Source organism: Arvicola amphibius, chromosome 6, assembly GCF_903992535.2.
Source record: "Arvicola amphibius chromosome 6, mArvAmp1.2, whole genome shotgun sequence".
NCBI classification, from domain to species: Eukaryota; Metazoa; Chordata; class Mammalia; order Rodentia; family Cricetidae; genus Arvicola; species Arvicola amphibius.
The window spans coordinates 45604728-45626257 of NC_052052.2; the positions used below are offsets into that span (position 1 = coordinate 45604728).

General features: G+C 41.6%; 1 protein-coding gene across 2 annotated transcripts in view; it reads right to left on the reverse strand.

Moving 5' to 3' along the window:
- The window catches only part of Pde4b (phosphodiesterase 4B), a 429840-nt gene that overhangs the window by 348644 nt on the left and 59666 nt on the right, over window positions 1-21530 (reverse strand). Inside the window, exon 1 of one of the 2 annotated variants that reach the window (XM_038333481.2) lies at window positions 16576-16811. The exons of the other annotated variant lie outside the window; for it this stretch is intronic. Coding sequence (XP_038189409.1) covers window positions 16576-16811 — 236 coding nt within the window. Of the gene's footprint in view, window positions 1-16575; window positions 16812-21530 lie in introns of those variants that run through there. 2 annotated transcript variants of the gene reach the window in all.

Sequence of the window (21530 nt, forward strand, 5' to 3'; positions counted from 1 at the left end):
GGAGTTACGTTTACCATTTTATCTGTCACACTGTATCTTCAATTCTCATTTCTCTTCTCATTCAACTTGGAAACTCTGCACTTAAAAACAGAAGGTACCCAGACAGTTGATTATTTATCTATGTCTTTATTCATTTAGTCACTCGGCAAACATCAGCTACCAAGTGGTAGCTCCTGTTCTACCCTTGGGCACTGAGCCACCAACAAAATGAATAAAGTCTCCATCTTCGCGAGTTTACTGGATAGCAGAGGGAACAAATGAAACAGATGTGGAAGCGGCTATGAATGTAATCACTGATGTCCATACAGAAATGTGCACATATACATATACATATACATATACATATACATATACATATACATATACATATACATATACATATGTGACTGTATACATTAGGTGGTGATTAAAGCAATACAGAAGTTAAACTGGGGTTAAGGACAATAGAAACACTAGGGTGAGAAGATGTTTCATATTATTATCAGAAAAAAAGCAGAACTGAAAGGCTCATGCAGGTATCTGGGAGAAACTGCTTCTCAATAACAAGACACGGCAGATGGCTTGATTCAGGTACTGCTGACGAAAGAGTAGCAAGCTACCTAGTGTGAGTGAGGGGAGAGGAGAGTTGGTGGGAAGAATAGGCTGAGACCAGCAAGGTTATGGAGTCCTGGTACATAGAAGCAGACCCAGACTCTGAGACACTGTGCCATGGGTCACTCAAATGAGGTGGGGGTTGCCCCATCTCTTTGGTACATAAAGGACCAGTGTGGCTGTTGGCTAGAGACGTCATTACAGAAAGCACATTTCAGAGTGGGAGGCAAAGTAAGAGATTATAACACGGGGACAAAGTAGAAGTTGGTGATAAGTGATCAGGGGCTGGAGATCGCTCAGTGGTTAGGAGGACCTGGGTTTGATGCCTGTCAGCTAAAAGGCAGCTCATAGCCAATGCCCTCTTCTGGCCAACACAGGCACTACACTCACACCATGCACAGACCTATACACAAAAAAATCCACCCACACACGTAAATATTGAAAAACATTTTAAAAAAAGAAATAACCATATTCTAAATTGAAAAGGTAAAATTAATAAGATTCATTGATTTATACACAGTGTGAAATAACATAGAACACAGAATTGTGCAAGGTTACAGGATTCCTAGCCTTAGCAATTAGAAAAAAATAGAATTGCATCTCATTGAAATAGGGACCTTGGGACCAAATTGCAACAGACTTAAAAAGAGAGGGGCAAAACCCATGCCATGGGTTTAGAAGTACTGAGCTTTCTCTGTGTAGCTATCTGCGGTACTAGATTCAGAGGACGGATCTGGCAAGGGACAGGACGTTGGGGATCATCAGCATACAGAAGTTGTTTAGGTCACGAGTCTTAGTCATGGTCAGTCATGGTCTGAGAAGTGAGTGTAGAAAACAAGAAACAAAATATGATCTACACTGTTCAGGGTGTTCCAACATTTAGAGCTTTGAGATAAGGGAGTTGCAGCCCGTCTGTTTAGTGTAGGCACTAAAGTCCTGGAAAACAAGCAAGCACAGCAATCAGCAAAGGGCGTGATCCCTGGACCTCAGCTGTGGGTGGAGCACAGCAGAGTGGGAGAGTTAGCCAAGGCACCTGGTGAACAGAGACCAAAAGCCCACACTTGCCTAGTAACGGGAGGGAAAAGCCTGTGGAGAAATTTCTAAAGTACTGACTGCAGGAGAGGGGAGTAGGAGAGCAGGGTGGGAAATCCTGAGGTAAGGGAAGCAAGGTAACAGAGGGACGGGTGTATGGAGCCGCAGAGAGTACTTTAACAAAACCCAGGGGTAGCGGATCTGTGGACTGAGAGATCAATAGCAGGATGGGACACTGGGGATGCGGGACCATCAGGGACACAGGTTAACCTTGTTAGGTGACTTATGTTCTTGAGCAGTTCATCACTCTGGAGTCTGGAGGACTAGCAAGAGACCGGTAGGCTGTTACAGCGAGCAGAGAGCAGCTACGTTCCAACACAGGGGGAACAAAACAAGAGTGTGCGGTTAGGGGATGAGATGCAGAGCGTAGTGGGGGATGAGACCTCTCCAGACCTGGGAGCCGAAGCTCAGACACAGGAGCAAAAGCAGGAAACAAGGGCATCGAGCAAGTGGGTGGTTGACTCGGCGAATAGACAGGTGAAAGAATGAAGTGTTTGGCGACACAACGCCATGCCTGCGGCAGCCATGTATTCTCCTTTCCCCTCTATGGAGGGGAAAAGGCTAGAAAATGTCCTTTCATCTTCCAACACATTCGCCTTTGCCTCCACTTTCAAACCTGTCAGATTCTGTAAGTATAACCTCTCCCCTTTAATGTTTATGATAGACCCATTCTCTGTGACCTCACGAGTTAATTATGCTTAAATAGAAACAAATTTGCTAGGCCCTCGCTGTAAAGAGGCTCCTAAGGAGACAGGTGATGACCTGGGATGTTTCCCAGCGGGAGCTGGAGTTAGTTACAGCAGAGGGGAAGTGGGTTGTAGTCCTTGCCAGAAGTGTGTAATTCTGGATCGCAGCACATGGACTAACTGTTGTTTCTCAGTATCCTGATTCCCTAATATCAAAAAGCCTCATTCCCCTGTCTGTAAACGGAGACCACAGTGAAGTGATAGAAAGAAGCATGTGATATAATTCTATTCTTGCCCCCCTTTGAATGTGGAACGGTTTCCATACTGTTATTTTTGTTCTCTGCCTGGGGAAAGATTCCCTGGTTACTCACAGTAGCAGACTACCTGGCCTGCGGCTAGGGCTCCAGATTCCAGAGTGATTAATTTTACCCAAGAAAAATAGTTACCCCAACAGCGGCAGATTCAAACTTAAAAGAAATGAAAGTGAAAATGCCCTCTAAAAATGTCAGACATGCACAAATTCAGCAATCCCACAACAGTTTGGAAACAGGGCTGGGGAGATGTCTCTGTGCTTAAGAGCACTAGCTGTTCTCGCAAAGGACCTGGGTCCGATTCCCAGAACCCGCATGGCAGCTCAGAACCATCTGCTACTCCAGTTTCAAGGGGTCTGATGGTCTCGTCTCACCTCCATGGCAATCAGCCACACACACGGTATACGGACATACAGACAAGAAAATAATTTATATGCACAAAATGGGAGAGAGAAAGGGAGAGAGAGAGAGAGAGAGAGAGAGAGAGAGAGAGAGAGAGAGAGAGAGAGAGAGAGAGAGAGACTGAGAGAGAGGGAGGGAGGGAGGGAGAGAGGGAGGGAGGGAGGGAGGGACTACCAAAGCACTTGATACTTGACAAAAGCAATTTCAAATTGCATAAAATGTGGGTTAGAGAGATGCCTCAGCAGTCGAAGGTACTTATTGCAGAGGACCACAGTTTGATTCCTATCACCTTTACCCACTTTGGGCTTCTCACAGCTGCCTGTAATGCTAGTTCTAGGAGATCCAATGCCCTCTTCTTTTGGTCTCTGTAGGCATCTGCACACAGGTAGTGCACATTCATACACTTATACACGCACACATGCAACACACACTCCACACATGTAAGATAAAGAAATAATTTTAAAATGATATAAAATGTACAATTGACTAATACATTTTAGATGATATATCTTAAAGCTGAGGCATTTTTCAAAAATACAATGAGCATAAAACTTTTTGGAAGACTCTTATATTGTCCTGTATGCCTGCCATGTTTTGCAAAAAGCTACATCACTGTGCACACACTAATCATTAATAGTCATTTCTTCCTACCTAAGGCAAAGGTGGCAGAGCAGTTATAAACCAGACCACAACTGGTAACATTGCACCCAGCAGCAAATGTACACACGTGCCACCTGGACATTTGGGATTTAGCCACCTTAAAACTAAAAGCCTTTTAGATCTATCTGTTGGACCCGGACTCCACAAACTCTACATTTTGATTGGCTGTGGTTTCTGCAAACCAACTCCTGCACCCAAGGCTCAGGGATCAGGCCAGAAGAGAGTGAGCAGATAGACCGTAGCAGCCAGAGGATCAGGGAGGTTGCTTGAGACTGTATCGTCTAGAACTATTCAGAAGCAACACCCAGAAAGTTTCACCACCATGAGTCCAAATATGAGCTGAACAAGGACAATAGACATGATGCCTATATGGATGAGGCCTCAGCTCCACACAAGAACCACAGGCAGCGAAACCGAGCTGAGACTGGGAGACACAGTCTCTAGGGAAAGAGCACCAGCATTGGTTATCAAAGACCAAGTGGTCCAGCCCTGAAACTTACATCCAGGCAGCATTACCCAAGCTGAGCAGGTTGTTTTTTGTTTTGTTTTGTGTACATATAGAGGCCATGAATTTGAAAGAGAGCAAGGAGAGGTCTATGGGGGGGGGAGGTTTAAGGGAGGAAAGAAAAGGGGAAAATGATGTAATTATATTATAATATCAAAAAATAAAAGGAATAATACTTTAAAATGAAATATAAAAATTCTCAAAGCCTTTAGATCCCATGCAAGCATCATATTTATAAAGGCAATACCTTCAAAGTTTTAAGATCTGCACAACTTTATGTATAAGGAACAGCTGCTTAATTTAACCCATAATTTCCAGATAGACTCCTAAAGATCATACTTTTATTGATTTATATGGAATCAGAAGCTTGGCAAGATTCTGATAAGCCCCCCCCCCCCACGAGGTGTTTTCTTTCATTCTGTTTTATTTTTCATTCTCACTAAGATTTCAGTGTATCTGAGTGGCCCCTTTCCAATGACGCACCAGTGCCTTCAATGGATCCTTTGTTCTAACCTTTCCTGCCCTTTAAATCAGTAAGAGGCAGACCCCACCTGATCAAAGATAATGAGAGAAGGAAGTCTTTGTTGAGAGAGAGAGAGAGAGAGAGAGAGAGAGAGGAGAGAGAGAGAGAGAGAGAAGAGAGGCAGTAACCTTTATTTCTGCTTCCTTAAGAATTCTTGGAAATGACCAGGAAATAAAGAGCAATTTGATTTAAATGTTGTAAAGTCATCTGGATAAAGGTTAAATACAACTTGCGCTATGGTGCCTATTAGTCACATGAGCTTGTTATCACCTTTCTGCAGGAAGCACGATCGTGATATACGTGATATAAAGACCCATGAGGTAGATGGCATCCCAATATATCATTTACTCCAGTCCCTCTATCTAAGCCGTCTCTCACCTAAGTGGGTCCATACAACAGCAATATCCGTTGGGCTCCACAAACTCTACCTTTTGATTGGCTATGTCTTTCTAAAGAGAGGTCTGGAGCGGCGTCTAAGGCTCTAGTGTTTGTTAGCTGAATGTTCTGTACATACCACCCACATAAACCTGCACTGTTGAAGTCAAGCACACGGTAAGCCTTAGGGTAAGCTCATCATTATCTTCTGTCCAGTAAACGTACGTTTCTTCTCCTACTCAAGAACGCTCGTTAATATTGTAAATAACTCATTAAAAGATGGAAATAGGAACTACATCGCATCTGTAATTTGTTGATTAGGAAGTTGTGGCTCACAGAGGATAGCTCACCAACTTCTCTCCCCGCTCAAGACATAAATAAGAAGAAAGCAGTTTGAGAGTGGCGGCGCCAGCATGCGCGGCGGCGGCTAGAGCTCTGACTCACGGTCAGGCCCTTTCCCACCGCCTCTTGGGGTAAATGGTCTTGCATAAACAGGTCACCAGGAGGTCAGATGCTACAGACTAGGGAAAACAACCTCAGAGACATTCTTGTACTTTGAAAAGATTCTTTTTCAAAACTTAGAAGGATTTTTCTGCCATCAGTCTAAAGAGACAGGGCTTTCCAGCTCTCTATGCTCACCAGGGGAGAAAAGTACCAGACCCAGGAAAAGGACAACTGGAATTTTAATATTGTGTGAACAATGAGAGTGATAATACCTTAGAATACAGAGTGGCATTTTATGTTTTAAAAAAATTTATTGGGGTAAAGATACTTAATATGGGCTCTTCCAATGAAGCAATACCACACGAAAATAAGCAATATCTAGGTGATAGGGAAAGTGGGTTTAAATTGCTAATAAAAGCTCACTTGATGAAACTACTACATAGAGTATCGAATAACTTATATTATGGTAAACAGTACATAAAGCTCAACCCGAAACCACACGGGCTCTAGACACCTGGGTGAACTGATGCCTGCATGCTACCTGTCTATCAGGAGGCTCTTACCCACATGGCTTCATTCAATTCTCAGAGAGTCCTAAAGAGATGCAAAGGGCAGTTTTTCAGTTTTGCAGATGCAGAAAGGGCAAAGAATATCAGTGGAATGGGATGGCCCAAACCCAGTGTTTGGTGAAGGACGGGGATGAAGAGTGCATGTAATACCCTTTGAAGCGCACCAGCTGGCCTCCCTGTGATTCCGATAACCAGGAACAACTGTGCTCTCTAGATGAGCCTGCCCCAGGATCTGTAGGCTGTGGGCATCGCAAAGGCCAAACTTATCCACGTGAGGTTAAAGTGCATCTGGGGGTTCCCAGGGCAAAATCCCAGTGGGGTGTCTTGGACAGTTCCAAGCAAACGTTGGGTTTCATGGATTATTTCTCTCTCCTCTCTGACCTCTCTTCAGGAGGCAAAATTAGATCTGGTGATGAGAGGGGGGATTCCTGGGTAAAGTGCTGAGGTGATAATGGCACAAACAGGCCGCAGGAGCACTCTCGAACGCTCTGTATTATGACAAACCATCTATGCGCATTAATTTTGGAGAGGAAATAGAAAGGGTGACCAGGAAACATTTTGAAATAAATGAGTTTTTGATGACACTGGAATTCTTCCCGGGCATTTGTTCAGAGTCCTATATTGGCTTTTTAGAGGCAGGATCCTGAAATAGAGAAAGCATCTTCCTCCGTCTTGTTTTCCCGTTTTTGCCCTCAAGCTTATTGGAGCAAGTGGATGAGATGACTTCAGAGTGGTCCTCTCCCTGCCTCACAGTGGAACAAAGGGCTTTAGAAAATACATGGATGGGACAAATCAGAGCAATGAAGATTCCTTCCTGCCAGGGATAGAAGCAGTCACTCTAGGTCTAATCACTCTAGTTCATTTTCATGTAATTTAGTTTGGTTCATTAAGATTTTATAATTATGTGACAATAAGTGAATGCTATTTTATTTTATTTTCCAGTATATTGAATGATTAGAGTATGGTTATTATGATATATTTATTTGTAATTCCCCTGTATATGTTACCTCTCATATGGGCACGTTCCATATGTGGAAATGCTATTTGCTTATGTGTTTGCTTCTGTTTGTTGAAACATGATCATACTCTGTAGCCAAGACTTGCCTGGAACACATTATATAGCCAAGACTAGTCTGAAAGTAATGGCAATCCTCCTGTCTCAGTCTCCCCAAATGTGGATTAAAGGCATGTACTACGATACCCCACTCAGAAATGCCTTTGAGATCATGGGTTGTGTGGAGCCCAGCCCCATCTGATACATGTACAATGTAATTCCTGAACCTAAGGATTAGGGAACATCATAGAAGGCCCAGAAAGATTTCAGAGCTGGAGGACCAGAAAAATCGACTGTGAAATTGTGTCTCCTGGAAATGACAGGAAAGCCACACCCATAACACCTTAAGAATATGGCTGCCTACACAAGACAAACCCTGAACAATGATAATATCAATAGACATCCTAAAGCCGGAGGGGAAATGTCCCAGGGCCTCACCCTAGACCAAGAACTATAGACAATAATAGTTGCTGAGAAAGAGAGAATGAGCCTCTCCTATGGATGAGCCCCCAGTGTGCTATCCAAAACAGAGTGGTCATCCCTGAAATCATGTATACATAAGCCACACCAAATGGACACTGCAGGCTGTGTTTTCATATACAGATGCATATAAAGAGACTATCAAATTGAGAGGGGATGGGGGGGACATGGGAGAAGCTGGAGGGAGGACAGGGGAGGGTGTAAGTGATGTTATCATATTTTAATTTTAAAAATGCAGTTAAAGAAAGGGATAGAAAAAACATTTTCTCTTCAACCAATCAAGTCTGACTATAACATCCATGTTTGTGTATGGTTAGAGATTGAGTAAGATAATTAAGCAGAGTAAGAAATATCATGTATGTGACACAGTACACAAATTACTACAATACCAATGCTTTAATGCAGTAGATGTCTGTTTTATTAGATAGACAGATACATTCTTAAAATGAAATTAACACTTAAAATTCCTGAGCATAAGGCTATATGTCAAAAGTTTCAGAACAAATAATGATACTCAAACTAGCTGCTTTGACTTTAGCTAAAGTAGCATGCAGCGAAGATTCCCTGTAAGAAGTAATATCAAAAATTCCCAGAGAAAAAGCTCACGCGTAGCGTGAGACATCATATAATGTCAGTTCTAATCCCACAAGCTTTGCAGTCTTAGCAACGAGCCTCTGACCTTCTGCAGGGAGGGGAGAACCTCGAATCCAGTAAACATCCTCTTAGAAACTGTTTCAAGCACTCCAAACAAAACTTTATCACCAGGGAGAGTTATAAATGACCTCGAATACGTGTAACCCTGCACTGTAGCCATCTCACTGCGTTAGCTTTCCAAACCAGAGCCACAAAGGAGTCCATGACTTCTCAGAATGCTAGAACACAACACGGTGTGTTAGGGGGTAGTAGAGAGCTCATCGTGCACCCTTTCAACTTCTGAAATTTGAACTTTTCCTCCGGGGGGGGGGAGTCTCTCCCCGCCCCAAAGATGTTTCCAGCCTCTCTACTGTTCCTACTGTCATTGCTGCTCATGTTAGGTGCATATGGTCCTGATGTTACAAATTATCTAGGTTTTTATACACCATTATAAAGCATAGTGACACAGATTTCTGTATCTCTCCACTCTTATTTTTTAACTGGGTCAGGGGTAAGGGTTGAAGTACTTGGAGGTTATGGCATCTGGTTGAGGATCTCTCCAGGGTTGTCCGCTCCATGCTTATGTATGTTGTTTGCTCAAAATAGCACCAGGGAAAAAATGGATCATTCTCGTTTGCCATCTCAAGAAATCCCCAAATGACAACTGGCACACTGACTTTCCAGGAAATATGGTAAGTAAGAAACTCTCCTTAAAGTCACATCATCTCTCCCTTCATTTCCAGTCTCTACAATTTGCAGTAAGTTTGAGATGTAAGGTGTGAATTGGGAAGAGGAAGTCAAACTCAGCTCTACCCGGGGAACCAGAGTCACAGGCGTTCCCTTTCTCACGAGACCTAAAAAGCATTCTTAGCATCCCTCAAAGAGAAGACAGACACCCATGTTCTCAAGAGGCTACCTGGGAAGGTCAACAATTGACCTGGAAGTTTTATACAGTAGAATTCAAGCATGTCTGTGCAAAACAAATTATTGTAAGTGATGGAGGTCCCCAAGTCCCGGTCAGGAAAACACACAGAGAGTTATGTGCAAAGTTCCACTCCTCCTAAGGCATTTTCCAGAGGACAAAGGTTGACACATTCTTCATCCTGCAAGTCACGGGCTCTGATTTCCAAGCTCTTTGGGGAGATCCTATAAAGAGCTCAAACCACTGCAGCTATTGCCTGAATGTTCTTAAGTACAACATGTAGGTAATTAAAGTTCTCATTAAGGAAGATGTAAACACAAGGATGGCAAGATCACAGAAGATGGCTCCATTGCCACTTTTGGACAGTTTGTGATTGAGATTCCCTAGCGTTCCTAAGCTAAAGCACAAATTGTACTGTCTGGTGCATGAAGACTAGCCAAGTAAATAAGTATTGATTAGTCAGTGCCACAGAGCAGTCTGGCTTTACAGCACTGCAGGCTAGGTAGTGTGACTCGTACCCAGGGGCTTAATGAAATGGTTCATATGTAAACCATTTACCCTACAGTGAGGCGCTACAGGGAAGCTGCAGCTCAGAATCATAGAGCGCCAAGCAGGAACCAAGACAGAGCTACGCTGTTGGCAGAAAGGGAGCACAGCTATTGAAAGGTGAACAGAGTAAAGATGCTTGCAGGATAATTATGAGCCAAATCCCTGCATCCCACCTCCCATACCAGACTAAAGGAAACATGATCTTTGAACAAAAACAGGAAAGGAGGATCATACTTACACATTCTTTCATGAAAAATTAGCCTTCCTTGGGTTGTAGAGGGTTTGTCTAGTACACAAGAAGCCCTAGGTTGGATTCCAGGACTGCATGCAATGGGTAAGATGATGCAACAAACTGGAAGTAGAAGGGGGAAGAGGAGAAATTCAAGGTCATCCTTAGCTACATAGTTATAGCGCAAGGCCAGGAAGGGCTATACGAGACCCTGTCTCATAAGAGAAAGAAGACAATGTCTGTCTTTCTTATAAATTCTTGGACTATAGAAAACAGGGCAGAATCTGTGCCCTCTCATCTTAGCAGGAGTGGCAGCCAATGAAAGGAAAAATGTAACAATGTAACAATGTAACAAAGAAGCAGTCTGCAATATATGCTCAAGGAACTACAACAGAAGTAAAATCCAAGAGGAGCTGGAAGGTGGGAAGTGTTCAGTTTTAGAAGGCAGGTCGGGTGTCAAGGTCTTTCTGGGTTGATGCTTAAGAAGATGCCAGAAGGGAAATAAGAGAGAACCACATCATCATCTGCAACATTAATCTTCAAGGCAGGAGAAAACCAAGTGCAGAGACTCAGGCAGGAACACGCTTGGCTTGTCCAGAGACAGGAAGGCTCAGCTGGTCGAGAGCAGAAACGATGAGGCCACAGTCAACAAGGGCCAGGTGGTGCAGACCTCATAAACCTTGTTTAGTCTTTTCAGGTTTTCCCCTAATAACCAGGTAAATTTGTAGAGTAACGCTGTTGTAGCCTGACAATGGCTTACAGAAGGAAGCACCACAAAACCTCGTGTGAGAGGCTGAGAAATAATCCAGGAGAGATTAATGAAAGAAGAAAGCAAATGGGATTCCACAGAGGAGGCTTAGGCTTCAACAGTCAGGCAATAGCAGCCAAATTCCCCCAAGCCCCTGCTCGCATGGGTACATACATCACTGCTTCTTCTCAAGATCTTTTTACAATAACCATGTTAATAGTCTAATATATTGATGTCTTGGGGACAGTGAAATACCAGGATGACTCCACTTATAGACTGACTCACAAAACGCTTGCTTTGATTAAAGAAACAGATTCAAGCTTAGAGGCATGGGCTTCCATCATCATTTGATTCAAGTTCTAGACCAAGGTGATTTCCGAAAAGACAAACTGGTGTTTGTACTTAAAGCATAGCACAAAGACCTCCTGGTAAACTAGAATAGAGCTAATGGAGTTTCTCAAACACACCATCCTTCCATGTGTCTTGGCCAGGATTATTTGATGCATGTACCCTGCCCCTCCTCACTTTCCCAGGCTTCCCTCCTCCTCCCACATACCTTGCTTGTTCTCTTTACAACACCAAGGTTTTGCCCCTGCCCCTCCTACATTCTCTTTCTCTCAACCTCCCTCCCTCCCTCCTTCCCTTCCTCCCTCCCTCCCTCCCTCTGTCCTCCTCCTCCTCCTCCTCCTCCTCCTCCTCCTCCTCCTCCTCCTCCTCCTCCTCCTCCTCATCTTTATCCTCATCCTCATCCTCATCCTCCTTCTTTTCTCACAGATAGTACTGGCCATGTCCAATCTATTTCTCTTTCTCTGTGTTCTGGACTCTTCCAGATGTTTCTGGATATTTTATCTCTCCCATGTACAATAAAAACCTTAATCATACCACAGAGTGGTCCTGTCAGCAGTTTCTTTACTACGTCTCCGAGTGCTCACTATTTGTTTCCTTGTTAATGCTTTATTGACCAGATAAAAGGCTCTTTCTCCTTATTCTTTTCCTGGAGAGCTCCTACTCATGCTTAAGACCCTACTTTAATGGCATCTATTCGCTACATGAATTCTAACGCAGAGAATGTTTTCTGACAATTCTCATGACAGCGAAGAGCACACTTCCATGGCATTGCTCATGTCCCACTGATTGTTTATTAACGTATATGTTTCTCTTTCGGCTACTACATGAAGGCCGTAAGAAATCTTTCTAAGTCTGTGTTTTCTATACCCATATTAGGGCACTTGGTGAATATTTCTCCCAATCAACGAACATGCTTAAGCTTAGACATCTCCTAAATGATTCCAATATCAATGGTAAATAACCAAATTACATAAAATACTCTATACAAATGCCATGGATTCGTTTAAGAAAGTAAGGCTAAACTACATCCTACAGAAAGCAAGTTAGAAGTTCAGAGAAAGCCCAGGCATATGCTATATTGTTTTTCTTTTACTTTCCTTTTGTTCCAGCTTTTCCATTAGGGTACAAACATTGGCGTTGAGTATTTCCATATTTATGTGCTAGACACGAAGTATGCCTTTCATGAATATTGATTAAAGTAAGTCTATGGCTATGCTTGGTCAACTTGACACAAGCTAGAGTCATTTGGGAAGAGAGAACTTTAATTGAGGAAATATTTCCATCAGACTGGCCCATGGGCAAGCCTGAGCAACACGTTCTTGGTTAGTGATTAATGTGGGAGTGTCCTGCCCATTTTGGGTGATATCACCTCTGGGCAGGTGGTCCAGGGCTGCATTATAAAACAGGCTGAGAAAGCTGCTGCAGGGAGCAAGTCACTAGGCAGCACTACTCCATGACCTCTGCCTTGGGGTCTGCCTCCAGGTTCTTTTCTTGACATCCTTCAGTAATAAAGCATGCCAAAGAGTTTGAAATATGAAGTAAATTCATTATTGAATAATAAGATAATTTTTCAAATTCTTCCCAGATTTGGTGATTTGAGTCATGGTGTTTATCACAGCAAAAGAAACCATAACTAAGATGGTAAGAAAGTCTTTCAATAAAGAGGGGAAACTAAATGGGGAGGAGCACAAGATTTTCCCATAGTATCCAATGACTAAAAGCATACAACTCGTCCTTGTAAGCATGCAGATGGGTTGTGGTGACCACCTGATACATTTGCTATTCTAGAAGGTGGCATTTTAGGAGGTGGCCAGGATTCATTCAAGACCAGCACCAGTACCCTAAATTCTTCCTAAAGAATCATTGATGAGTGGAGCAAGGGCACCAGCCAGGAAGAAAAGGTTGAAAAAGTTAGACAGCATGCAGCAAGTGCCAGGCAAAAGTGAGCAGGTTTTACAGACTGATACCTTTACTAGGAACACTGTGCTTCTGAAACTGCTATCTCAGACTGGAGGTCAAGGATGAAGACTACACCGACTGAGAATGATACAGTCACACTCTGTACCCAGGAAGGCTGAAGAGTCCCTAACACACACACACACACACACACACACACAATCACATCATCCAACAATAATGCTGAAACTCTAGGGTGAGGATCAGAAAAAATGAATAATGGATCAGAAATACTTAGAATAAGATAAAGAATTAAAAGCCTTTGATATGTATAACATGATTCTAAAAAGAATGCAAATAAAGAACTTAAATGAGATAATATGTGAATATTATAGTAAAGAACCTAAGATAAATTTGAGCGGGAAAAATATAGGTCAGAAGCAGAATTGTTTATCTTTCCTTTATAGCTACCAATATATATGTCCATGTATATATGTTGAGTCAGTAAAATCAGCAAGCAAAGTACCACTTGATATTCCTCCCCCCATTCAAGCACATTAGTATTAGACAGTTTTAAATGCCCAAATGAGGGGGAAACAGGATATATATGAAAAGTAAATCAATTGAGTCGGAGGAAGTATTTTTCCAATATCTGTACTGTGACATCTCACAAAGTGCTATATCAAAGTGCTATACTAAGTGAGGTTATTGGAATTTTTTTCTTTTCAGTCTTAAAAGGAGGCTAGACGCCCATCTGTCAAAGATGGAGCAATGTGGTTCTGCCCAAGGGTAAGAGAAAGCAGTAAGATAATTACTCACATTTCTTCCAGATTTGGGATTGTACAAACAAGATGATTGACAATGACAAGACATTGAATATATTTCTTCAGATATTTTGAAAGTAATTTCAGAGTCAAAATTATACAAATGTACAGTAAATCAGTTATTAGCCCAACCTCACAACTCGGGTCTCCAAAGCCAGGGCTTCCTGTCCATTCCATCAAAGGAAGAAATCTATAAATAACTATAAAAAGACAAATTTCAGAGGTTACGATGTGAACTGTACCCTCTGTCTTGTTTAGCTTCATCATGAACAATTATTTTAATGTTGATGGAATCAAAGCAAACCAGTCCTCTTGAAAGAAGCCTACCTTCTGTTGTGCAGTAGTAATGTGTTCTTAGAGACTTCTGAGTGTGTATCTTAGAGCTTCTAATTTAAGAGCATGGTCTGGAAAATGTCAGTCGCTGATTGGGAATGGGCTAGTTACATTTCATCGCGACAAAGAGGCAAGACTAAGGTGCACATGCGTGTGCCTCTTTGTGGAACTATTTCATATATTGGGAAAAATGAAACAGCCTGCGACTTTTAAGGCTGGGGGTGGGGGGGTCATTCAAATATACAAGAGACATGTCTAATTTCCAAGAAGGGATTTTTTTTTTTTGCTTATACCATGACCATAAATTTGAAAAAAGTTAGGCATCTCATTACAGGTGCAACAAAAGAAGTAAGCAACAAGGCAGATTTTAGTCAGGAGCTGAAAACAAGTTGAGAATCAACTTCACTGAGAGGCATAAAGAGAGGAGAAAGTGAACTGGGAGGACAGGGGTTGTTTTGGAGTCTGATGATGAATTCATTCTTTATGCCTGTATTGCATTAGATTATGCCAGCGTCTTGTTTCTGTTTTTGGCAATTACAGGACATTTTGTTTTAACTCATCTATTTTATTAGCATAGGTAACCTCACATATCATTAAATTGTTCTTTTTGCAACTCGCTGCAAGGAACTTTGTATAATGCATGAGTAAAACTGGCTCCTTAATCATTCTAAAACTTCATTCTTTTGAAAAGACAAAAACCTCCAGTATTTATAGCTCTATGTTTCTATCACATCAAGAATCTATTCTAAGAAGAAGAAAGGTCTCATTATTATACTCAAGCACCAAAACTCCACATTAATAAAAATATTACCAGAATTTTAAGACTATTTTACAGTCTTTGAAAATTAGCTACTTAAAATTAAAGGTCCTTCATATCAAAACAATGATTTAGTATTCCTTTAGCTAGTAAGACATATGCACCTCTTCATTAATTATTTTCCTTTAATGAGACCTATACACATCCTTATCTTCCTGTATTTAGTTCCACCACTCAGAATATTAGATGTAAAGACATATTGTTGGAGGAGGGGCAAGGAACGAGAGAGAGAGGACTTCTTCAAATCAGCAGATACTTTACCATGAACACCGTTATTCTACAAATGCTGTCGCCACGGGTAGGTTTTGAAAACTTAGTCACGTGTGCTCTACAAGTAACAGGGAGCAATGAAATAACAGCATGTGATTCACCAAAATGACCAACCAATTCTGCGATGAAAGCATGCCACAGCCCTGTCCGAAGTAAGAATAACTGCATTATATTTAACTAGGTGAAGCGTCTGTTGGCTGAACATCAAAGCGAGACACATCCCTCTATGGGCAACTATGATTAATCAACACACTGCGCATACAGCAAGCACGCACACTCTCAGGCGAGGAGGAGACAACTGAGTAAATGCTGATTTCCAAACGTCCAGAAGCCTCAGCTTACTCCATTGGTTGGCATGCTCGCATGCAGGCACAGCATTGCTGTGGGATTACCTTCAAAAACCACTTCCTGCTTTTATTGCCACAGTCCCTACGAAAATTAAGCTGAAACACAAATACCAATTTGGAAGGCAACCTTAATTTGAAAGAACACATTCCTTCCAAGGAACCTGAGGTGGCCTGGGTTTTACATGTCAAAGTGACTTAAGGTTGGAGTGCTTTTCCTTGTCTCCTCCTGTACTGGTCTAAGGAGGCCATCAGAGTGTTTTTACACTCCATGTAAAAATACATGCCAGAGGTGGGAGGGCTTGGTTCGATTTTCACAGAGAGTTATACTACATTCTTATATATGACATGCCTAAATATGCATGTGTATGTATATATAGGTGTGTGTATGTGTGTAAAATTTTTAAGTAACAAACAATTTGAAATTATAAATAAAAGTGATTATCAGTGCAGCATTGTAAGTGGCAACTTAGTTTCCTTACCCTTGCTTGGGCAGCGTAAAGATAAATGTTGGTGAATATGAAGCTTATACCCCAGAGACATGACAAAAGAACACAGTTAGACTTTTATATGTTAAGAAATAGATTAGAATTGAGACAAAAATATCTCTATTCTTGTACCAAAAATATACTACTAAAAATAACATGCCACAGAACAGAGACGAAACAAAAATTGTACTTTTAAAAACTCCCTTATTTCCCCATTTGCCAACATACGCTTTTATAAGCAGTCATTCCAGAGGGTCTCTACAGTCAGAGGCTTATTTTCTCTGCAACAGCAGGTAGCACAATGACACTTAGGCACACTCTACGTTTGTGCACTCTGAGGTGACCTGCTGTCTCCCTTCAACTCATACTTGTGGTCTGGATCCAGAACAAAACTCAGGCGTTCCATTTCCAACCTTTCTAAGTCACTGCTGAGAACCCAAGAATCTGCCGAGCACAGGAGATGCCTTTAAGTCCCCTCTTACCATGTATGAGCCACAGTGAAGCGACGTCGCTGCCGGATGCTTTTATTCACCAACAACTTTCTGAAAAAGCACGGCGAATTCCTTGGTGAACTGCGTGGAGAGATTTTGGGAGATGTAGGTCTGTTTCCCGGTAGCTTGGGAAGCTCCAGTTCCAAGTGCATCTGCTCCTTGAAAGTCTTTATGCAAACCTCGGGTTCAGAAGCAGTAAGTTCCTTGGAAGAATTTTTGGCTGTCATGTCTTGTATGGAGCGCTAGCTTTCACCATCCAAAACAACAGCCTCCAGCATAGCAAAGACACCGCTGCAGGTTAAAGGGCTGCTCGTGAGGCCAGAGCACACTCTTCCCAGGGCTAATTTGGGAAGCTGTGGTTCCAATCCTGGAGCCGTTCAGAGCAAGAGCAGCATACTGGGAGAATGGCAAGTCAGCCTGTCACAAGGAGCTTTATCAGGCTGCCTTTGCCTCTGAAAATGCGCCAAAGTGCTTCCTCTGTCACTAGCCTCCTTGTGGATGAGGTTTGTCTGCAAGTTACACACGGAGACTCACTGAACTCATTCAGCTGAATATATCAGACTCATGAAATATTCATGAGGGCTCTTGATAAGTCCTTCACATTTTTCTTTTAAGAAAACCTTATCAAACAAGCTGGATTAACCCAGACAGCAAGCAAAGCCTGGCCACCCAGTCACTTTGGTCTGCACAAAGGGAGGAACCAGAGCCCCGTCCAGCGTGTGCTGTTCAAAGTCTTCATTCAGAATTATCTTGCTCGGCAATGCACACAGCAGTGACTCCGCCTATCAAATGCTATTGGCCCGGGATTCTTTAAACAACTGAGCCATTTCTCCCCCTTAAAAATGCTCTTCACTGCTCAGAAGTGCACTAAAATTGTGAGGCTGCTGTCTTCGTCACAGTCAAAACTGTGACGAGTCAGGGATGGCCAAAAAGCCCCAGTAAAACAGCTTTCCAGATTGCATTTCTGAATCAAAGATCCGATTTGCTGAAGGTCCCCCCCCTTCCTTCTCTAGAAGATCCAAAACAGCATCAGTACTAAAAAAATAAAAAATAAATAATAAAAAACCTTCACTGAACAGGCTTTGGTTCATTCCCCCAAAGAATTTAAAACCTAATTTTTATTCCAATAAACATTTCCCTTATTTTTCTGCTGAAGCCCATTGTTTGGGATCTGCCCACAGAAGCCACTCTATATTGCATGCAAAGCCTCTTCTGGCAGCCAAAGCACCCCTCGTTTGAAATGGAAGTAACAACTGGGTAAAATATGCACCCAGGTAATGGACTCCCAAGTCAGGCACTGTGCGTGTGTGTGTGCGTGTGTGTGTGTGTGTGTGTGTGTGTGTGTGTGCAGAGAGGTGCACAATGAGTGTATGTAGGTGGCTGTGTGCACCAGAGAGTGAGTTTTCACATTGTTTGTGAGTACAACTCAGAATGTAGCAGGAGCATGTTGAGAATGAATCCTTTTAACCTGGCGTTTTTATTTATTGTTTTTGGGGGGCTGGGAGCACAGCTCCACACATTCAAAGGCTCGTTGACGTATAAAGAGAATCATTGTATATATGTCTCTGAGTGTTGTGCAATCTGTATTGACAGTGATGGTCACTGGAGCCAGGTTGATCTCAAACAAATGTGACAAAGCAGTCTAGGGCCAATCAACAAGAATGACAGAAACTGAAGGCACAGAGCAGAACTTCAGTGAAAAACATTCCTTTTACATGCTAATGTGTAGGATCATCCAGCTCTCTAAAATCCTTCGTATATGTCACACACTAAAACTGTGCTAAAGGTGAAAGGGCTAGGCCAAAAGCAGACCATTGCTTCTGTGGAGGGGCGAAGGATCCCACCCACCATAAGGCTTGGGGAAGTGAGTGGAACTTAAACTACTGATTTCTAAGCACCCCCATCACTACTTACACTACCGATTTCAGAAATCTCATCAACATTTAAACACCCAGCTAAAGTGCATTGTGAACAAATGCACAGTCATGGAATTTTAGGTTGCCCCGGATGTTCCTTGTCCAGCCAATTATACAAGGAAACAGAGCCAGAGGACTAAAAGGACTCATCCAAGTTTGTCCTGGTGATTGATGTCACCACCAAATCCCCTACTCAGGCTTCCTGACTCCTGGTGAGTATCTTTCAGTTCATTTTAAAGCATGCTTTTGTCTAGGTAGGTCTGAATGCATGCTTTTGGCTATCTGAAGATATTTTTGAGTGTCTTGAGAAGACAGATTGTTGGTAATATGGAGAAAATATGGCTAATGATATCTACTATTTGCTGAGTTATGCAACAAAGCTGAGACTTTTACCCAAAATAATATAATTTAAAACTGAGATATGAGATTATATGATTCTACCATGATTCACAGTGACCTATTAGCAAAAGAAACTAAATAGCAAGTTGAGCTCATTAAAGCTGTTTCTCCTATGTATCATATCATTAAAGCTATTTCTCATATTTAGGTTTCTTGTTTTGTTTTTTAAGACAGGGTTTCTCAGAGTAGCCCTGGCTGTCCTGGAACTTGCTCTGTAGACCAGGCTGGTCTCAAACTCACAGAGATCCACATGCCTCTGCCTAATGAATACTGGGATTAAAGGTGTGCGCCACCACTACCCAGCTCATATTTATTTTTCAAAGCCAAAAAATAAATACACATTTTAAGAATTTCTTCTCAGAAAAGATAATGACAAATCTCATAGTCGTATATGGAGAAGTATAAACTGAGGTTTTGATAAAAAAAATTCTGATCATGTTGCCATTTGATGGTCTTCCACAACCATGATTTCACTCTGCCAACAGGCTCAAAGATAGCCAAACCTACTAACCCCATCTACCCAAGAAGGAAACCAGGATTACCAAGAGGAATACCTAAAACATTTAAAAGATAAGCAGACTGTTTGAAAGCCTGAGTTCCTTAGTGCAGGTTATGATTTTCATGTTTATAGTGTTTATAGATAAATGGAGAAAAAGGAAGGGCTGGGGTCCCAAGGCCATGTCCCCAGTGGCCTATTTTTTTCCTTGAACTTCAGTTTCATAGGACTATGACAAGCTAGACACCATGCCTTTCATGGGAGATTGAAGAATCATATAGCAGCATCCTGTACTTGAGAGGCATCTAATGAAATAAAATGGAAACCTTCCTGTCCACATGCAATTCTTAGCCCTTGGTACCTCAAAAGGAGAAATAAGGAATCATTAGTTTGTAAGTCTGTATTCTTGTGAATTTCTGAAAACTCCATCTATAGTATGTTTCAGTGTTAGTTAAATAAATCTCTGGCATCAACATTCCGCCAGAGTAATAGAGTAAGGGATAAAATTGATTAGTCACTGACAGATGAACAATTACCTCTTATAAATATTGGGGACATATTAACAACATTTTAGTTTTTTTAAAGCTATAAAGAAGGACCCAGTAATTGCTACCAACAAAATAATATTTGTACTATAAGCATAACACAGATTAAAATGTTTTAAAAACTCATCACCCTTTTACGAGCATATTTTTATATAGTATCATCTTTTATGCTGCTATCAATGTAAAATTTGAACTTCAAGAGTTGCCATTGAGTAAAATTTCTTTGAGTATCATTTTCAGCCAGCCTTTGTAAAACTAAGCAGCTTTTAAAGACACAAAGGTGAACTTTCTGTATCTTAGCACAACACTGAATTCAAAATAACACTGCTGTAATTTGCTCTGCATACAAACTGAAGGTCTGATATAAAAGAACATATTCAACAATTTTCTTTTTAAAGAGTGTAGTTAAAACAAACAATAATAAGAGTTCATTTCTTAATTAAGCCTTTATCTATTTCTCTATCTAGTTCCTTCTTGTCAAAACAATACACCATCTGAGAACTGCCACTAGACTCTGTTCAGCTAAAGACACATCAATTCCTTTTCTTCAATCCAAGGCAAGGTAATGAGAAGGAATAATGCCAACAAAGGACCATAGCCTCTTCTGACCAATAAACTGTCAGTATGCCTTTCTGCAGCAGTATCAGTACAAATTACAATTTCAATGCTAAGAAATGGAGCTGGAGAATCATTCTAGCATGACTGAAAGAAACATAATGCACAACAGAATACAAAAATAGCTCCTATTCATCTTGGTAAAGTACAATTAACTGATACATATAAAGCAACTGCCATTGAAATGGCATTGCAGGAAGCTTCCCATTCCATTCAAGTGCTGGTATGTTCCACCAGACGAACAGTTTCGTGCCTCCCTTTCATGATAAACAGATGACATCAAAGCCACTGGCATCCATTATCTCTAGAGCTCAGTTTATTTGTGCTATATTATAAACATTTCCATATGAAATAATGTGAGTCAGGGAAAGGAAAAGGCTTGCAGGCACTGGAGGTGTTCCCAACAGGTTAAAGATTTAGCTTTGCATGCTCATGGCTCTGAGTTGGTACCCAGCACCCAAACAAGATATAATTATAATGTACTGAGTTCCAAATATGGTAGTGTGGCTTATCATCCCCCAATTCTAGAATGTTCCATAGATGGTACACAATATCTGTTCACTGAACACAAGTCTTCACATTCTATAGCATAGATGGTTATACGGCATCAGTGCTACTGAAAGGTGGACAAGAATAAAATAGAAGACGGGATGCTTGTTCCCAGGATGGGTCTGGTCATATTACAGGAATTTTATTTTTTCAAGTACTAACTGTCTTGAGTCTGAAGTGACCGTAGCATGTTATTTTCATAAGACGATCTTAAGGATTTGATTTTATCTGTAGGCTCACATTTAATTACTCACCATTAGTAAAGCGGTGTTCAGAAAGATCAGTTTTCACCTGTGTAACCTGCATCCCGAGGAACAAAAACCGGAGGTCACATCACAGATTCTTGAGCAATCTTATGATTCTCACAGATATATAGTTAAGAAACAACTGCCTCTTCCGGGTCCTCCAGTAGCTTCTCAGAAGCCA